At 40.4% G+C, this 20,815-nt stretch overlaps 1 protein-coding gene across 2 annotated transcripts in view; it reads right to left on the bottom strand.

The window, feature by feature from the left end:
- The window catches only part of SIPA1L1 (signal induced proliferation associated 1 like 1), a 263,833-nt gene that overhangs the window by 21,091 nt on the left and 221,927 nt on the right, over positions 1-20,815 (bottom strand). Inside the window, exons 13-18 of one of the 2 annotated variants that reach the window (XM_054970693.1) lie at positions 20,531-20,680; positions 11,861-11,979; positions 10,450-10,568; positions 9,012-9,457; positions 3,520-3,756; positions 1,906-2,071 (exon numbers count right to left, since the gene is read on the bottom strand). In XM_054970693.1, coding sequence (XP_054826668.1) covers positions 1,906-2,071; positions 3,520-3,756; positions 9,012-9,457; positions 10,450-10,568; positions 11,861-11,979; positions 20,531-20,680 — 1,237 coding nt within the window. The remainder of the gene's footprint in view (positions 1-1,905; positions 2,072-3,519; positions 3,757-9,011; positions 9,458-10,449; positions 10,569-11,860; positions 11,980-20,530; positions 20,681-20,815) is intronic. The other variant, XM_054970694.1, reaches the window with a different exon arrangement.

Consider the following 20,815-nt stretch of genomic DNA (forward strand, 5'->3'; position numbering starts at 1 on the left):
TGTGGAAACCATTTAGTCTCTGACAAGTACGAAAAGTTAAGCAGTAGCTTTCAGTACGAAGGTCTTAGAAATCATGACTCTTTCCCAAGACTATTCCCTGAATGTTTTAAGATGGTTAAGTTATCAGTACTTCTGGTGTAGCCTTAAGGAATTATTATGAGTGGATTTAGTCATGTGTGCATTTGCTTCAAAGTATAGGGAGCAATTCTGATCCTTTCTAAATGAGCAGCTGCATTGAAGGAGGCATTGTTGCTGAGGGAAAGTTCACTTCACTGTCAGCATGCCATTATTCAAGTGCTCAAGATCAGGAAGTAGAAGAGTTATTCAAGTGAATAAGGTTATCATACTTTGGTCACATCATGAGAAGACGAGACTCACTGGAAAATAAAATAATGTTAGGAAAAGTGGAAGGCAATAGGAAAAGAGGAAGATCCAAAATGAGATGGCTTGACTCAATAAAGGAGGCCACATTCTCCAGTTTGGAAGATCTGAGCTGGGCTGCTAATGATAGGACATTTTGGAGGTCTTTCACTCACAGGGTGCAGTAACACACACAAGGCTGAATTGGGAACTAAACATTGTATTAGTACTAATGTCTATTCAACAAGTAATTCCAGCCCCCTCCCCCTTTAAGAGCTGCAAGATTTTTTTAATATAATTACTGCAGTTACTAATGTATTGGAACCTTCTCATGGTACAACTTTGCAAGAACCAAAACCACAGTGCTCCTTCCATGAGGCCAAAGGCAGTATGATTAGTCATGAGGAAAATTCAAGAACTGACAAGGCAGTTTGCTTCATTCTTGCTATCACAGGCAAGTGTATGAAGGTTTCTAGGAGATGCTGCAAAGATGAAATAATGTAATGTATTGTATAAGCTCTTTTTAACAAGAGACACTAAAAATAGTGTGGGATTAAACACATACACATTTTCCAAGAGGTTCACAGAATCTTTCAGATTCAGATTTTAATTCAGCTTGCATGGTGAATGTTATTTATTTAAAATTTTATAGCGCAAAAGCACTTAAAACGGTGGTGGTGGGGGAATGAAAAAAATGCAGGGCTCACACAAAACACACACATGTAAATAAACAGTACATTGCGTCAAGATACAGCTTTAAGGAAGGCCAGCCTAACAGCTATTTCTTAGCCAATTCTTTCAACCTAAATAGCTTGGTGGGCTGCTTTGGAGAACTGAGTTTCCAGGGAGGAGACAACCACCAAAGCACTCCACCTGTCTTTGGAAGTCTGAGACTTTCTAACCATATCATTCACAGCACAGTACTCTCTTCTAAGTCCACTGAAGTCAGTGGGTGAGAACAGTGTAACTCTGCTTAGGATAGCACTATAAGTCTGGCCAGCTTTGCAAATCTCTATACGTCAGGGGATATATTCAGGGAGAAGGTGATCCTTAAGGTCCTAAGAAACATAGACTTTAAAGATAGAACTTTGAATATGGAATAGAAACTAACCGCAAGTAATTTCTTATGACCAGAACTATCTGGTTAACAATGTGAAGAGGAGACTAAAGCTAGGGGGAAAAATCCTGAGGTAATTTTTCCAGGGAACCAATATGGAGCTGCTAATAGCCTATTAGTCAGATCTCTCTCACACGCACCCCTTGGGCATAGACAGTGAGGTGAAATTACGAGACCACAAAGAACAATAATGGCTTACTGTGGCAGTCTAAGTGAGTAACATAACTAAGAATTTTATTGCATAATGTGTATCCTACTCTTCTTAACCAATACATACCTACACATCAAAGCTGCTTACATTTACTTAGTGGGAAAAAAAAGATAAAAACACAGCAGTCACAGGCCTGAAAAATTATGAGTGGAGTTATGCTGCAATAATTGCTGATCACTCTTGGTATCAGAGCATGATACACTTCTGCCACCTATACCTTAAAGTTCTTCTGAGACTCTGGTGTTGGACTATCTAGATCTATCAGCTTCTTTAATTCTTCCTCAATATTTGATTTAGATGTTCGCTTTGGTGAGGCTCGAAGATCTCTGGCTGATGCACGCAATCGAGGATGTGCCACTTCATTACCATCACTCTGGTGGCGCCTATAGAGAAAAGATGATAAAACGTTAAGAACCAACGCCTCTGTGGCAGAACCCTTCCAACACTTCTTTCATATTCAGAGGAAAGGTTAAGTAGAAGATGGGTATTTGGGATGGGTAGGCGAGGGGATTGTGGAATATAGTTTGATATAGGAGACCCATGTAGAGAGATACCTGTTTAAAGGAATAAACCTGTTAGGAGCAGTGATCTCTATGTGCATCAACAATAATTTCATCCTTGTAACTGCTGCCATGACTATACTACTGCCACCACTAAGTATGTGCAGCTCCACCTACAGTTACTGAAATGTATTTATTTCCTCAAATAACCTGTCCTTGTCTTCTCATGAGATGGAATGAAAGTATATGGCATCAAAGACTTCCAGAGTCCTTGAATCTGGTCACAACATTCCCTTTGAATTACAGTGTTTTGTTCTGCTCCTAGAACCAAGATGTAATTCCAGTTGTATTTCCTTTTAGAACCAAATCTTTGCACTGCCACCTGTCCTTTCTGGCAATCTATACCCTAATCTGTATCCTATATCTTTTGTCTGGCTATATCTTTAAGGCATGGCTTGCAATTTGCTTCTGATCTTATTTTTATTTTACTTGCCACAGCAGTCTTTCGCATCTGTCTGTAGGCAAACTTAAATGCATTTAAGCTAAAATGTGCATTAGCCTGGCTTGTTGCTGGCTACACACCACCTTGAGTATGCAGAAAACCTAACAGCATGCAAATTCTCTCCCTGGAGCTCGTGTTTGCATTCTGATCTGGACAGGATAACTCATAGTAGGAGTGTCTCCTATTGTTTTTAATATTATTACTTTCTCGAAATCCCTTTTCATAAGAAAAGATCCCTTCTCTTCCCTAATTTTTTGTTTGTCCCATGGATCTCGGGGAGCACAGAGGGTTGATAGCAACCACAAACAATGTCTGACTTAGTAAGCCAAGCTAGTGCATTTGGGCCCCTGGTCAACAATGGCTAAAAATACTCTAGCTTCATTTCAGTCTCTACTACAAAGTGTCAGCTCTTAGAAACAAAGCTATTCATTTTTCAAGATCACATATGAGCTCATCTCTCAAAGTTTGTGCCATACATTTAAAAAGCTGCTAGGGGGAAAATACCAACTGCTATTAATTTGAGTGTACAAGTACTTGCGGCTGATTTAATGATCCAACCATAGAAAAATGAGTAATTGAAAACAGGAATGAATTGTTTTTAATTCATTAATTAAATAATTGAAATTCAATTATTTGAACACCCTAATCCACTTCAATAGACAACTGAACTCCTGCTATAGAATTCTAAGGAGTTTTTGCTGCTTTAGTTAGCTTAAATCACTTTTACTTAAATTCCTTAAGAACTTTCACTGAGAGTGAAATAAGCATTTTAGAGGCCTCTTCATGTTGAAAATCAACACCCACCAAAATATAATCAAAGTGCTCTTACTTTCTTGAATCCATAAACCCCACTGAGTTTATAGTCCCTTCAGGTTTTTTCCATCCAATCAGGTACTTGCTAGTAGCACCCTGGCGTGGGTAGAAAGTCCTAGGGCCACAGGAGGAGGAAGAGGAGGAGAAAGAAGGTGCAAGTTGTGGGGAAGTGGCAGAATGAAGCTCTTCTTTAGGTGAACTTCTGGCACTGGTGAAAACAACTGGGCTGGCAGAGTGTCGGGAACCCATGGTACTGGGAGAGAAGCATAATAAAGACAAAGCTTGACTTACACATGCATGCTTATATTGTGTGCAATTGATTTCAAAGCTTCATTTTCTTATACAGAACACAAGATTTTGTTAGGTGCAAATTTGCCACTATAAATCTTTAGACTGCAAACTTGCAGTCAGGATTTTATTTTATTTTGGAGTTGTTTTGCAGTTGTAAGCTAAAGCATTCACCCTATTAAAATAGAAGTATCGATACATAAACCAAATAACTTCAAATACCAGCATACCAATTCTACCATAATATGATTATAATCAAACTTACAAATAGTGAAAAATTATTATGTAAACTTAAACCTAAATAAGCATTTATGTACAAGACTGACACAGTATGATAAGACATTCCCAAATTCTTTGCATACCTTCTTGCTTTTAAAAAGCCAGGCACAGAAATTTGTCTCGTGTTTATATATGGAAATAAATTGAAGAGAAACTTCTGTGAGGATGATCTGGACCATGCATGCATTGATTATAACTTACTGTGAGGCTCACTAGTTTTTGATCCACAGATTACCTACTGATTTGCTTTGTTGCTTCAAAGTAAAACCAGGTACTAGAAAGTTTCACTGGATTATTTCTAGGTTCTTTTACTGCTCTCTAGTAGCATCTCCTACAAATCAAATAACTCCACTGTTGGCTTTTTGGCATTGGAATAGAAAAGGGGAAACCAGCTCTTCCAGCAGCTCTTCTATCAGGGTTGTAATATCAAGGCTGGTATTCACAGGTTATCAACTGATTTTACAAAGCTCTACAGTTATTTCATATCTGTTTACAGTTTCAAATCTACAAGTAACTTGTCCATTCTATGTACTGTTGTGTGTGTTTCATTGAAGTAATATTTCTATTAATGCTTTCAATATTTATATTTTACACTATCTGCTTAAAATGAGAAGGGCTGTTTGCTCAGAAGGTCCTGAGTGTAATTTCTGACATCATCAGATGCGGTTTCTCAGACAACACAGGTGTGGAAAAACCTTTATTTACTTGAGACCATAAACTATCAGAAGACATCATACCATTTCACTGATAGGAATTAAAACTGGAATTGCAGATCACTGGGTTCTAACATAAAAACAAGCAGCATAATTAGTCCTCCTCAGACATGTGCTTTATATACACACTGAAGTCTTATCTCCAGCTGAAATCCGGGGTGGGTGAGAGAATCCTTGTTCTATGAAGTGATACTGCATTTCTGTCTTGCACTGTAGAACCTGTTTTACCAATTCAATTTTTTTTTAAACCCCTCAACGATGGTCATATTATTATTTTTATATGACATCCTTTCTCAATGCGATACAAGAACATGAAGTCATCTACCTGATACTTCCACAAACAGTACCTTACAAAGTTGTACCAGCTTTCATGCTCCTTTTGTAAAACAGCAAAATTAATAGAATTATATCAATGTAACAAAAGTTTATATATTAAAGGAAAGTTTGTTGTTAACTATATGAGTAATATAACATTGCTACATTTATCTTTAGAACAGAATGTATCCTAACAGCTTATTAGATTGTACTATTGTGATGGACTGGAATTTCCACATCCTGTAAATTTCTTTTTTTCATAATTTCTTGTGCATTGTTGGATATTTGTGCACTGCATTGTAACACCATTTTAGAGCCTTTCAGAGTCATCAATACTGTGGCAATTTCTGAGCACAGAAGTCAACTCTATGAGCACAAGGACCTGTTTCCCCTACAGCAATCTGAAGGGCTGCAGCTAAGAAGGGTACAGTCCAGGTGACACTAACAATACATACTATGAAGACCGTCAGGAACTGAGATCACCAACTAATTTTCTGTAGGGTCACTTTCAGAAGAAAGGGGTGGTGAACCATTACGTCTACCTACACCACATATTAACAAATTCTGCTTCTACAGACACTAGTTTCTCCTTATCTTTTTTGCCTCATAAGAACATAAGAACATAAGCAAAGCCATGTTGGATCAGGCCAGTGGCCCATCCAGTCCAACATTCTGTCACACACAGTGGCTAGAAATCCAGTGCCAGCTAAAGGACTGTCAGTGAGGCCAGGACACCAGAAGCCCTCCCACTGCCTTCCTTCCAGCACCAAGACAACAGAGCACCACCTCCCCACAAAGAGAATACCATCTATCTCCTGTGGCTAATAGCCACTGATGGACCTCTGCTCCATATATTTGTCCAGTCCCCTCTTGAAGCTGGCAATGCTTGTAGCTGCCACCACCTCCTGTGGCAACGAATTCCATGTGTTTATCACCCTTTGTGTAAAGTAGTATTTTCTTCTATCTGTTCTAACCCGACTGCTCAATAATTTCATAGAGTGCCCACGAGTTCTTGTATTGTGAGAAAGGGAGAAAAACACATCTTTCTCTACCTTCTCTAACCCGTGCATTATCTTGTAAACCTCTATCATGTCTCCCCTCAGTCGTCTTTTCTCCAGGCTAAAGAGCCCCAAGCGCCTCAATCTTTCCTCATAGGGAAAGTGTTCCAACCCTTTAATCATTTTAGTTGCCCTTCTCTGTACTTTTTCCATTGCTATGATATCTTTTTTAAGGTGTGGCGACCAGAACTGTACACAGTACTTCAAATGAGGCCTCACCATCGATTTATACAGAGGCATTATGATACCAGCTGATTTGTTTTCAATCCCTTTCCTAATAACCCCTAGCATAGCATTAGCTTTTTTTATGGCAGTCGCACACTGTGCTGACGTTTTTAGTGAGTTATCTATCATGACTCCAAGATCTCTCTCTTGGTCAGTCTCCGCCAGTTCAGACCCCATCAACTTGTATTTATATTTTGGATTTTTGGTTCCAATGTGCATTACTTTGCACTGCCTCGTTATTAAAACTTTCCCTTCTACCATTTCCCCAACAAACTTGCTATCAGGGCAAAGGTACCTGTCTTGCACATGCCTTTTTCCCAGTTCTGAAGGGTTGGGGAAGGATTTCTATTAACAAAACAGCATATATGTGGGGGAATCTCTCCTTGCCCCAATGCTGGGGCTCCAATTCCCTGTGGCAAATTTTAATATGTCAGTATATCTGATCACAGATTTCCCAGGTAATGGATGAACTGTCAAAGAATGATGGAATGCCTAACTGTACAACACAAAGTCAAAATATAAGCTTTTTATAAAATACTGAGCCTAGGCTGCTTCCACGCAGCTGGTTTCTTTACTATTAGCACTGCTCTACAGCAATCATTCACAACTGGGCTGTCTTATGCACACTGGAAAATCCAATTATGAATAACTGATGTTGAGCAATGATGCAGCAATAGCCAGTGGTGTGTGGATAAGATCCCATAAGTTTTACATTGAAATGGAAGCTTGACATAACTATTTTTTTAATCCTCAACATAGCTTTTTTCAGTTACTGATATTCAGACATAAGTTGTTTCCTACATAATGAAACTCGTAGCAGACTTGCACAATCATTGAAATTGATTTTGACACAGGGATTTGAGAAGAAAGAGTAAAGCCCTGCTAGAAATATCTCAATTTACTTTTACAATTCTTCAATTGATTCTCAGGTACAAGTTCTCTTATAGAATGAGCGATGGTACAGATTAGCTCACCAAATTCTTCACCACCGTTTGGAACCCATGGAAGGTCAATGACTCTGAAATGAAGTGAAAGGATCCAAAGGCCTCTAGAGCTCAGAGATTATGGCACTTCCTACACAATGGATTTTGCCAGTATTGTAGACCATGGGAGTGCTAGCACCACCAGACAGGGTCCCATTCCATGCCATGGCACTGGAGAAGCAATGGGGGCTGAAACTTCCATTCAGCTCTAACTTATTTTTCGGATATTCACCAAATTAAATGCTTATTATGAACAAGTATGTTCAGTCATCTGCCCACGCAGCTCGTGTTCTTTTCACCAGCTGCAGTCAGAACATTTAAAACTTTAAACAGTTTCTATCTGTGTAGAAAAGTTCACAAACGTTCAGCTGTGTAGAAGACAATTGTACGTGCACATTCACATAGTTCTGCTTCCTGATCCTGAACCCTGATCATATTTGAAGGTCTCCCATCCAATTACTAATGAGAGCCAAACCTGCTTAGCTTCCAAGATCTGCCTGGGCTATCCAGGTCAGGGCTTTTTTTTTATTATTATTTTTTAGGGAAGACCTATTAATCCATTGGCAATCATCTAACTTTTGCTTTGTGTCATGACTCATGACACATGCCTTCACATTTATAACCCTGTAACATATTAAGCAATTTAGGTCTCAAAGTTGGCCAAGCGGCTGCTAGCCTGGAACAAAACTTCTTGAGATGATATTGGAACAAAATTATTGAATTGTCTGGAGAGCAGCGAAATGTATGTATAAACAAACAGTTCAATTGTGTTAAGTTTGAACATTTATCTTGTTTGACATTCTCAGTATCTCTATGAGTATTTTTGAGCTGAATGCAGGGGGAGTATCCACCCATCAATGTTATGTACTGTAAAATGACATGCTAGTTAATTACTGATGATATTCTAAAGATACAAACACTCCAACTTGCTATTATTTTATTTTTATAACTGTTCAGTCTTTTAAGCTGCACATTTCCTCCTATCTCTATCTAGTTCACAACTTTTTGAGGACATAGGAAAACTGAAACTGAGATGCAAACAAGATGTGCCACGGCTAATTTTGAATGATTCAGACAAACTCAACTCTTCTCTCTCACTTGCTGCTAACTTTCATTGGCCATGATATGTACTCTAGCCAAGCCCAAAATTGCTGGAGTAAAAAGTCCAAAACAGCATATAAAATTCCAGCATTTTGTAGACTTCACTTATCCAGGTTTCTTACTTGGATATAAACTAAACTACATTAATCCTTAACTATGGCTAATATTAGCCACCGCATTTTAAAGAGACGTTTGGGAGGGAGCATGAGGGGAGCTCAAATGGCAGAACGGAGGAGATCTGCCATTCTTCAGCCTGCTTCTCAATCCCCTACCCACAGTTACCAGCCACATATATATATTCAGTGTTGTGTATGCACTATAACAAAATTGTGTACTGCTGTTACGTTCTGATCCAGATAGACACCTGCATACTGCTGAATCTTTTCCAATAAGATCCCCATCCACAGAAGAAAAGATGTGTTCATTTTCAGGCTCTCTGCACTGTTTCTCCTTTCAAATGCTGGCTTGACAAGTATATCATTCTTCCACTCCTCACACCTGATAGGCTACCGAAAGAAAAAAGGCATGAATCTGAAAGAAAATTACCTGGCATGGGAAACAGCATCACTAAGGCTAAAAGCACTGTTCTCTCTTGTTAAAGGATTAGAGGCTGGTTGACTTTTGGTATGAATATCCAAGCTCAATGAAGATTCTGTCTTCCTGTCCATCATGTGGCTTTCTTTTTCTAAAGTCCGGTCTGAAATGGAGACTACTTCACTAGAACTGTGCCATAAGGGTGCTACTTTTTCTTTTACTAGCCCTGACCGAGGAGATGTTGCTGAGTTGCCCAATGAGGCTGTGCTGCCATGGCTCGGACCATACGAGGTGGTATCAATGCCACTGTCAGCAGAAGTGCCTTGAAGGTAATTGTAGCTGTTCAGCTCTGACTCAGTCCTATCTCCACTGTCATACCACTTTTCATCACTGTGCACACTAGAGGCGTTGCTGGACAGCGTGTTACTGCTTGAATGGCTGGAGTAATGGCTGTCTGACTGCAAAAGAAAAAAAAAGGCAAATCAAATCAAAGGATTTGAGAGGAAGCAAAAAGAACAGGAGCAATGAAGGTTGTCCTCAGGGTCAATTGCACAAGCAGCTAAAATATCTGCTCTAGATGTTACAAACCACAAGCCATTTGCACTCCTGTTCTTCACATCTCAAACACTGATAGTCACTGTAATGTTAAGCTTCCTTCCTGTGTGATGGGTAAATAGCCACACAGCATAGCTACTGGACATTTATGCCTGTCTGTCAAAGTAAATCATTAATACTTCAGTTGGTAGCAACTCTGTACGTAAGGATATATACTGAAAATAATACATGCAAAATTTAATGTTTTCAGCTGTAATACTTGTATTTGTAATAGATATTGAAAAAAGCTTCAAATGTAGAAATATAATGATTTATACTACTGAGCAATGACAGTCTTCACCATTTCAGTGGTTTAGGGGGAAATTTCAGTCCTCAGACTGGCTCCTTCCTGTTTAGAAAGTTGGAAGTGCCTCAATCTGTGTACATTGTTAGAGAAGATTCTGCACTCTTCATTTAATGAGAAGAGGTTATTAATAAAATCCTAAAGGTTTCAGTCAGTTCATGTTCGAGAACTAACTCAATCTGACTTTTCAAGCTTGCCTTGTGAAAATGTTGATAAGGCATGAAATCTTCCATGTGGGATATAGAATTAGAGAGATCTGAACAGGCATCTTATTTCTGGAATAATCAAAGTTCCCACAAATATAGCCACAAACAAAGCAATGAACCAAGATTCTGCTTTTGAGTTGGCAGCAAAATATTTCTATTAATACATTTAATATTAAATCTGCTTTTAGCTCTTAGGCCAGCTCTGCCACTTCTTCCGTATGCTATCAAAGAAACATAGTTCAGGAGAAACCAGAAGCTCTAAAAGGATATTTTATATCTGAGGAACTGCTGAAAAAGTAAGGCGCTTAAAGAAATGGACGAACAACAATTCTGAATGATGACTTACATGGCCCTGCTTGTTTGGAGACAAGTGGACGACCGGATCTTGCCTCATCAGTCTTCCAGTGGGGCTCTCTCTGAAGGACGGCAGCACTTTTGATACTGCAGGGTGATGGCATGTTGGTTCTGTAATATATCATGCAACATGGCATATGACATCAGAAAGCTTGTTTTCTCCTGCTTGGTGCTAAAACAATGCTGTGAAATTGTTTTTGGCCATGCCAAGAATCCAAACCAGAACATACCAGCCTTTTATCTGTGGGATTAATCTAGCTGACCTGATGATTTGTGTCTAAAGCTAAAGGATCCTATTTCGAAAAAAGTTCAAACACAGCTAGAACCAACGATTTCATTTTCTGAAAATGAGAAAATACCTTTTCCCTCTAACTTGATATGGGGGCATTTTACTTTCCACAGCAAAACTTTTTGGCAATTTTGTTCAATGTCAATATCAACACACAGGATCTGCAAAAGTAATTTTGAAAAAGATGAACTTTACATGTGTTGTTGCCATCTCAACAGGGTAAAAACATATACAATTAATGTATTTTGCCCAAATGGGAACTACAGATCAATATAACCACAGGTTTTTTCCCTATTAAACAGATATGAGGGTGGGAAATGGTCAGATGGCTTTAATAATAAGGCACAGAGCTCAGAGATTCTATGAAATTATTAGAACAAAGTGAAGCTTCTCAATTGCTGGATTATTTCATGAAGCATTCAGTGAATACTTCAACAGTGTTCAAGCCCATCTTATTTATTCAGTAGCAACCAGCTTGATGGCAAGAATGATAATAAGAGCATCTTTAGAAGGATCTTTTTCTACTACTCCGCTATCTTAGGAATTAGCCTTATCTTCCCCAATTCCCACTCTCAGTGTTATCATTTATTGTTACATAAGGATGACTTGCAATCTTCTCAGAAAACTACAAAATATTTTTGTTTGGCTCTTGATTGGTCTTTCAAGTCTTTAGCAATGGCCTGGTTCAGATTTGTCCTAATTCCTGGTTTTGTCAATTATGGCTCTTTTTGCCTTAGAACACCTTTGGTTTTATTCCTAAAACACCCTATACCAAACCTCATCTCTAGCTTTTTTTTCCTTTGCCTGTATTCTCACAGAATCTTATAGAATGTTACATAACCATTTAACTATGTGATATTTATGGTGCAATGATTTTTCCTAGTTCAGTCCAGCACACAGTCCTAAGCATACTGCCCACCCTTGATGCTACCATCAATGCCATCCCTGAGATGAAATCATGAAATCATGTCAGACTTCCTATCCAAAAATCTTAGTGGTATCTACTAATGTTGCTGTTTCAGTGCACAGCAATTGCAAATAAAGAGAAACAGGTTGGGTTGTCAGTCACCTTGTTCTGAATGCCATTTAATTTCTGTAGGAAGTAATTACTTACCCATCTGATCAGCAATGCTATCCTCACTTCTCTGCCAACTGGGGGTGGATTTTCCACTGCCACTAGTATCTGTGTTCTGTCTGTCAATGGAGGCAGGAGATCTACGGCTCATTCCAAACCTGTGGAAAATAGAGTTAAATTCTTTATATGGAAAAAGCTGTTTACAGGAAATAGTCCATTATATCCCAATCGGGTAGGTGTGTTAGTTTGTTAAAACAAAAAATAAACCAGGAGTCTTACAGCACCTTAAAGACTAACAAAAACTTCTTTTAACACATGCATGCATGTATACTTTGTCTCAGTCATTTCAGTCACGTAATCCATTTCTGTCTTTTCATCTTAAGACTTTTTCGAGAACACATCTCATTTTCGGCAGCTTCAGTTACTAAAATTCTTTTGGGAAAATGCTGTTCATGTGTGAATTTCTCTTTTCTGTTTTAGTCATTCCACAACCACTTCCAACGTTTTTGATTACCACTTGTATGAAACAATTGCACTCTAATTTCCTGCATACTAGCAATTTAAAATTGTGCAAGATTTTATAGCCACTACATTTCAATCACTTAAACTATTCAGATCTGTTGGTTGCAATCAAATTTATCATTCATGTTAACATTTGTATAATCTTCTGTGGTTCACTGGTTATTAGCCATGGCTGGATACAGGATGAGAGTATATTGACAAAAGCTGAATTCAGAGAATGCTGAAATAACAAAGATTAGTAAGCCTGATTATCAGAGATAGAAACATTAACTACTATGGTTTCCGTTTAATGAAGACGGCAGGTTTGTGAAACTTTTGGAACTTCCGGTCACAGCCATCTCAAAATTTTTTACAAAAATACTATGAATTTATTTCAGATTCAGAGACATTATGTCTGACATGTGTGCATTCATAACTTTGAAACTATTACTTTTATGGAGCTACTATTCAAAATTTGGGTGGACAAAGAACATGGTGGGTACCTGCTTCAATCTCAGACTGCCTTATTATTTATTTAGTGTCTGCATGAGCAGCCAAGAATTAACTGGTGGTATTTTTCACAGCAAGATATACAAAGGAGCAATAGCATGCAGGTCCACTTCCAATGTAACCTGTTGCGTGCATTATATTTTTGGGAGTGCTGGTGATTCTTATTATGATATATAAAGGGAGAAAAAGTGACAACTGCATTTAATGTTCAAAGATAATTCCATAAGCTGGATTCTTGGTTCAACTGATCTGTTGAAAGAGTTGTTTTAGAGCAACTCTGTTGCTGAGCATTAGGAGTAGACATGGGCATGAACCAAAAAACCTCCGAACCACGTGATTCATGGTTCGTAGCATTCCATGAACCACAAACTTCCGACCTTTTCCCAGTTCATGGTTCGTGAGCAGGGGCTGTGAAACTGACAGCCTCTTTTCCTGCGGCCCAGGCAGTCAGTTTCACAGACCCTGCACTGGAACAGTGTGGGGTCTGGAAAATGGATAGCCTGGGCCGCAGGAAAAGAGTTCCAGCGTGAGGTCTGTGAAACTGACAGCTTGGGCAGCAGGAAAAGAGGCTGTCAGTTTCACAGACCTCGTGCTGCAACCGGTGCGGGGGCTGTGAAACTGACAGCCCCTTTCTCCTGCACAGGGGCTGTCAGTTTCACAGACCCCATGCTGGGTTCAGCCGATGGGCTGAAACTGGTGCAGGATCTGTGAAACTCCGAACCCTGCCACAGAATGGCTGGAAAAATTTGTTTGTTCCCACACGTGTTTTGGTACAAAACGTGTTGTTTGTTCCCACACGTGTTTTGGTACAAACGAATCAGCCATTCTGCTCAGAATTTTGTTCCATGGTTCGTTTCATGCCCATCTCTAATTAGGATATATATTTCACTGAAGCATTTTTCACATCCATGGGAGAAATCTCAAAAGCCATCTCATAGATGAAACTTATTATTGGAACTGGCTTGCACAAAGAACGACAATTTTTAAACGATTGAATTTTAAAATACTTTCTGTCTTCAAGTTTGGACAGATTCAACTATTTTTCACAATGTTTTAATCAACTACTTCAAAAGAAAAAAACTGGTGGAAACAATATAATTCTTTTTCAATAAAATGTCTATTTTGGGCATTATACTGTTTAAATGCCTTGATATAAATAGACTTTTGCAGTAGAAAAGGACTTCTGTTCACATAGGAGAGATCTTTTTTGCCACTTTCTCTTTTCTACCTTATGCAGTTCCAGGGCCGGTGCCAGGGTTTCTGGCACCTGAGGTGAGATATCTACTTGCACCCCCCCCTCCCCGCTAAGCAATTTTAAAAAACAGAAGAAATGTAGGGAAAATAAAAAGCACAACACTTGAATTTTTTTACATTTTTTAATTTAATTTTTATTTCTTAATTTACATTTTAAATTTTAATTTTTAAAATAAGTATGAGAATAAATAACAAGTCTTTGTTTTTCTTATTGTGAGCCAAAATCTATTTTGTGAGCAGAAACAGCAACTTGCATTCAAGTTTTGAGCACACCTCCTTGTGTGTGTGTAAAAAAGTTTCCCTCTCTCTTCCCACCTCTCTCTGAACTCGGAGACTCTTGGCAGTAGAAGGAGGGCTTCTCTTACAGGGTCTGCTTGATCACCTTTGTCAGAGATCCCTTTTGGGAACTACCCTCCATGCTCATCCTTTTCCCCTCCCCACCCTTGGGCTTGAAGTGAGCAGCAGCTGACAGCTAAGCATGTGGTGTATAAACATTGAAATCAACTATTGGGGGAAAAGGGGAAGGTGGGGGTGATATATGGAAACTAGGGGATGAGAGAAGGGAGGTGATAAAGAAGGGGCGCAGTGCGGGGCGCTGCTTTGCTGGAATGAAGGGGGAGCAGCATTGAGATCAGAGAAGGGGAAGGGGGAGAGAGAACAAAAGGGAGAAGGGGGGAGGAAAGTAATAGAATTTAAAACAACAATTTTAAACCCAACAACCGTGATTTGTTCCTACCTGTCGTACAGGGACTGAAAGGGAATTATGTGTGTCTCACCTCACTTCTTCTTTCCTCTGCGGCACACACAACCAGCCACTCGTTCCACCAAAAGCAGCACCCCCCCCCCAAAAAAAAAGCCTGAGGAAAGGTGAGAAGTAGAATTGATGCCAGCCAGGGAGGGGGAAAGGGATGTAATAAAAAGAATGACAGGATTGCCCACTGGAAATAATGGGAGGGGCTTGAAGGCCTATTGGAGAAAATGGGAGCCAGGAAAGCCAATTTGCTTGCATGGGCTCCATTGAAATGCATTACAACACAAAAAAAGAGCAAGAGTCCAGTAGTGAAGAAGTCATCTATGGCTCATGAAAGCTCATACCCTACCACAAATTTTCTTAGTCTTATAGGCGCTACTGGACTCTTGCTTTTTTCTATTGCTACAGATAAACATAGCTACCCATCTTGATCTATCAACACAGGCCCCAGAGTGGAATGACAGTCCCTGGGAAAAGAATCAGTGGTCTGGGACTGGAAAGGCAGTGGGTGTGGAATGACACAGGGTGTCATTCCAGTCCCTGAGCACAGGTTCTATTCCTAGGGGTTGTCATTCCACTCTGGGGCTGTCGTTCCAGTCCAAGAACACTTCTGCTACTCCCTGGGGCTGTCGTTCCATTGTGGTGCCTGTAATTCCACTCCAAGAATGTTTCTACTACTACCAGGGGCTGTCATTCCACTGTGCAACCTGTCATTCCTTCCCAGAGCACAGATTCTGCTCTGAGGGGCTGACATTGCACTCTGGGAGTTGTCATTCCAGTCCCAGAATGCTGCTTCTACTCCCAGGGGCTGTCATTGCACTGCACTCTGGGGGCTGTCCTTCAATTCCCAGAGCACTGAGCCTATTCCATGGACTGTCATTCCACTTTGAAACCTGTCCTTCTGGTCCCGGAGCGCAAACTCTATAGCTAGGGACAATCATTGTACTCTGGGGGCTGTCATTCCACTCCCAGAGTATTTTATCTGGTCCCAGAGACCTTTATGGAAAATCCATTCAGCATTTTCTTTGCATCTTTTTTTGTGTTGTGATGCATTTCAAGGGAGCCCAGGCAAGTAAATTGGCATCCCTGGCTCTCATTATCTCCAATGGGCCTTCAAGCCTCTCCTATTATTTCCAATGGGCAATCCTCCGGAGCATGCACCCACCCCGGAGGAGAAGCAAAAAAGAAAGGAAGGAGCACGGGGGGGGGGGGGGGAGAAAAGGCCAGATGGGAGCTCGCTGCTCCCCAGACAGCTAGAGTCTCTCTTCCTTGCTCCACGTGGAAGCGTTGCCCAAGGCTTAAATTGAGAGAGAGGGGAGGGGAGGCGGGGGAAAATGGCAGAGAGAGAAATATCTCCGCTGATTGTCTAGGTCCTTCCGGCTTTCTCCTTTCCCTACCCCTTTGCTTTCTTCTGTCATTATTCCATCTCATCCTCCTCCCCAGTCCCCCAAAAGAAACTTATCACTTTTCTTCTGCTCCTTTCCACTTTGTGAGGTGACAGGCAGGAGATGGGGGGAATGCTTGGCGTGTGTGCGTCCTCCCAGCGCTCCTGCTCAGTTGCTCCGCAGCGCGTGCACACCCAACCCGGTGCCCCTGTGCCCGAGGCAGTTGCCCGATTTGCCTCCATTGACACGCCACCCGTGCAGTTCCCAACCCAGGTGACCCCTGAACTGCAGCAGCTTCATTTTGGAAAATACAGAAGACTACAGAGGGAAATAATGGGAAGGAAAGAGACAAATCATAGTCCTTTGGGTCCAATCGGTTGTCTGTTTTAGTTGCTTAAACATTTTTAATATTGTTTAAATTACTGAGCTTTAAATGGTTGGTATTTACTTTGTGAATAGCCTTGTGAGTTAAGTGAATGCTGAAAAATGGGATAGAAATGGAAGAAAATACATTCCAGAAAAAAGGTGCATCAAATATATAGAAGAATATAAATACTCAAAGGAAGAGGATTAAACAATGCCCTTCAAAAGAAATCCAAGGAAAATCCCCAAGGGAAGCCCCAAGTCATTCTCAAAAGTTTGTTTTAAAAACAAAATTCCGTTTTTCTTTAAATAAATTTTAAACAATACATCTATTGCTGTCCATTATTCTTCTTGCTTTGTTCAGATATTTAGTTACCACTCCCCTTTTCAATGGTCCATGAAAAGTTATGCATATCAAATTTATTTTTCAATAAGCATTCTTCAATGGTTAACAGTGGATCATTCCAGAAAACTGCATGATGTTAAAAGCAACCTAGGCTTAAAAAAGCTATACTTCAATAGTCTCAGTGAATCAGTTTGTGCTTATGTATGCAAACTATCAGGCTCAGTCAGTTTTTCTGATCTTTGTCAATTCTACTTCACCATAACTATTGCAAAAGTTTTCCAAGGTGGTGTGATGGACTGCACTTTTTAAAAGCCTGGAAGTGCTGTATAAACAGCTGAAGAACTGTTAAGGGTCTAAGCCATCAATCAATATATATATATATATTTAAAAGAACTGTTAAGGGTTAATCCCTCACAGGCACAGAGAGCTTTGAGTGACAGGCTACTCCAAGGAATCTGATTGGGTAGCATGAGCTGGACAGAGGAGGCACTGTTTTTTCAGCCCTAACTGACAGAAATGGAGTATGAACAGTTGGGAGATGGAGTCCTAACTGAAAGCAGTTTAACACCGACAGGAGGAAAAGTTAGCAAGGAAGTTTGGGAAGCAGATGCAGACTCCCATTCCGGCCAAAGAAAGGGGTTAGATCTTCTAAGGTGAGGAGACTTTCCTTACCCAGTTAAACAGGCAGGTAGCTCTGGAAAGTGAAGAGATCCCTGGTCGAGTGGGGTTGGAAACTGCCTTTTGGATATCTTAAGATTCAGTTAAAAACTGAAGGAAAGCACTGGTGTTTGAAGAGAAGAGGTTCAGGGTACTAGAAAGTGAGTACCAGCATTCTTAAACCCAAAAGAGAATTCTAAAAGAAAGGACTCGCAGGGGGTACTTCTTTTCTCTCTATTCCTTTACTCTCACTATTTCCTCTTTCCCTCCTCCTGGCAGCCCCTGTACGCTTACCTTTCCCTAAGTCTTTTTCTACTTCAAACACACTAAACAGCTTATCTTTTATCTGCCCTTCATTTTCATCTCTATTTATTAATTTACTTAATTTATATACTGACTTTCTTCACAGTGGGGACCCAAAGCAGCTTACAGCATTCTCCTTGCCTCCATTATCCTCACAAGAACCCTGAGAGGCAGGTTAAGCTGACAGTGTGTGACTAGATCAAATTCACTCAGTGAGCTTCCACAGCAGAGTAGTAATTTTAACGTGGTCCTCCACATCCTCCTCTGAAATTCTAACCACCACTCTACACTGGCTTTTGGGGGAGGGGCTGCTGTTAAACAGTGGGTAAATCATGAAAATCATGTAGTATCAAGTCGTCCAGTGGTTGCTTCTGGGCCAGGCCCCAATGACTCCTCATTTGAAGGCCAAAGCAGCCCTGGAAAGAGCCCTGACCATTTATGGACAGAAAGCCTGGAATACTGGCTAAAGTGTTATGGTTACATAGCAACACTGTCATATATGCCCCTGCATATCTGCCATGAATGTATATGGGCTCTGCTTCTGGTCTTTGAGAGTATGGGAAGTTCTTTATTGCTGTAACGCCAGTAGGTTATCTCGAAAATGTTTACTTTCTCTTTCTTGCTCCGCTGAGTCTGTGTCCTTGACTGCCAGCTGAAACTGCCTCAAATGTGTCTTTCTTGAGAACCAAAGATAAGTTTCTCTTTCTCACTGTTTACTCTAAAACAATGTCTCACTCCAACCCTCCCCCACCCCCCATTAACGGTCCTCTTTCCCAAGGCAGGAAGATTCCCTATAACTAACATTGCTAGCCCTACATATGTCACTTCTGCCAATTCCACTGTCTAAGCACCTTGTACTGAATGGATCTCTAATAAAATTACTTCAGCTGGAACACCTGTGTGTTAACTGTGGAGAACTTGGGAATCTGACTGCCAGGGACTGACAAACAGCCTCTGAGGGAACTTGATTAAAGCTCCAGATACTTCTTTTATCATTTGGGTTTTTTTAAACTCCCCAATTTTTCTGCAAACCTGGGGGATTTTTCGGGTGCATAGAAAGATCTGTCTTGTCCATTCATGGATCCAGTGTCTGGATTTGAGTATCCACAGATCAGGGCCACAGTTATTAATATATAAGATTCTCAAAAGTGATTCTGGCACCAGAAATAGGTGTAACTAGTAGAAGGGATAAGAGAGCAGAAGCTAGTCTCAGACCTCTAAAAAAGGCAGTGTTATTTGTCAGTACCACAGTAGTGGAAGCCACAGGACTTGTTCCCAGAATAAGCCTTTATTTATACAACAATGACTGTGTTGAGTCTGTTTCATAATGTCTGACAATGAATGCAACATTCCACTTAGATGAGTTCCTCACTGATGCAAATCAAATGAATGTTATGGCTATATGAAGTGGGACCTTCAGCACTTAACTACATTTCTTGAAAATGGTCCTTTGCCCGATACATGAGCAGAGAGGTTGAAATATAAAAATGTATCTCAGAGAGAAACTCCCTGAGAACACTCAGGAATGCTGCCTGCATGGCAGTCATAAGAAACTTAGCATGAAAGGTGCTCAATCCCACATGTACAAGGAGACCTCTTTACTGAATAAAGGGCAGGAGTACCAGGACCATCACTAGAGTTCTAGAACATATGAGAGAGAACAGATGGATGTAGTGGGAAAGCTGCCTGCAGATAGCCACCAGCACCACATCAGAGTTGTCCTAGCACCTCTAGCATTAGTACAATTTTGCACCAACAGTAAACTACAGTAAAGACAAAATGTGCTTTTTGAATATAATAGTGCTCTCACCTGATTTTTTCCCCTACGAGCACATTTGAGTGATTTTGAAGTTTAGTGACTCTGAAAAATGAACTCCCATGTCTCCCCTAACACAAACCTCAAGGAAAATATTGCAGTACATTTGCCAAGGTCTCTAAATTGAAAGATTGCCCAAATATGCTCCTATGGCATCTAAATACAAATCCCTCAGTATCTGTAGTTTCTATGTACTTCAAGCAGGGATGGGGGAATACAATGGGATATTAAAGAACTGGACATGCTACTGTCTCTTTTTCTTCCTGCTCCTTTCTGGTTATATTGGGAAGAGAGGAGGCAGTCCAAGGAAGCTTACTTACTCAGCATCTTTAGAACATTAATTAGTGTTGAGAAAGAAATGGGTGGGAAGGTTGCAGTTACTAGTGATATCTAATCACTTCTGCATTAAACACAAATATGCACTGGAGAACACAGGCTGTTGATGGTGGGCCCTGAAATCAACTAAACCACACAAGTTTAACTATTTCACTATTTTAATCATCCAGCTGCAGCCCTAGCATGCAGCTAGGTATCTGAAGCAGCATGAATATGCTAGCAAACTGTGGAGAAGTCATACAGCTGTGCCCCAGCTGAGACTGACAGGATGCCAATTCAGTTGTTGCATCACAAGACCTCTAGCTGCATCATGATACCCAAGGACTGGGCAGTAGTTTCACAGGTGTGTTAGGCAGAAGTAACTGTTACATTTAAGAATGCTTGGTAAGGGGCTAAGTAAGAATTCACTTATTTTCTCCACTCTCCCCAAAGTGACTAAAGCAGCACTCAAAGACAAGCATAAAGAAATAAACATGAGAGGGCCTACCCTTCAGGCATAGATTTCTGCCTGTAGGTGCCCCCACTGGAGCCAGTTTCACTAGAGGATGACAAGTTGCTGGGGGAGTTACGACACTGCTGCGATCTTGCTAAGGCAATGGATGAAACCGTGACGTAGACGTCAGAGCCAGGAGACAATCTGTTCAATACAAACAAACCCCAGATTCCATGTTATTAAAGGAATTACCACAGGGCAAAGACTGGCAAGGCAACAACACCATTATGAGAACTGCCACATCAGCAGTGTCAGTTCACTGAGACGGTAAAAAATGAA

Source organism: Eublepharis macularius, chromosome 2, assembly GCF_028583425.1.
Source record: "Eublepharis macularius isolate TG4126 chromosome 2, MPM_Emac_v1.0, whole genome shotgun sequence".
NCBI classification, from domain to species: Eukaryota; Metazoa; Chordata; class Lepidosauria; order Squamata; family Eublepharidae; genus Eublepharis; species Eublepharis macularius.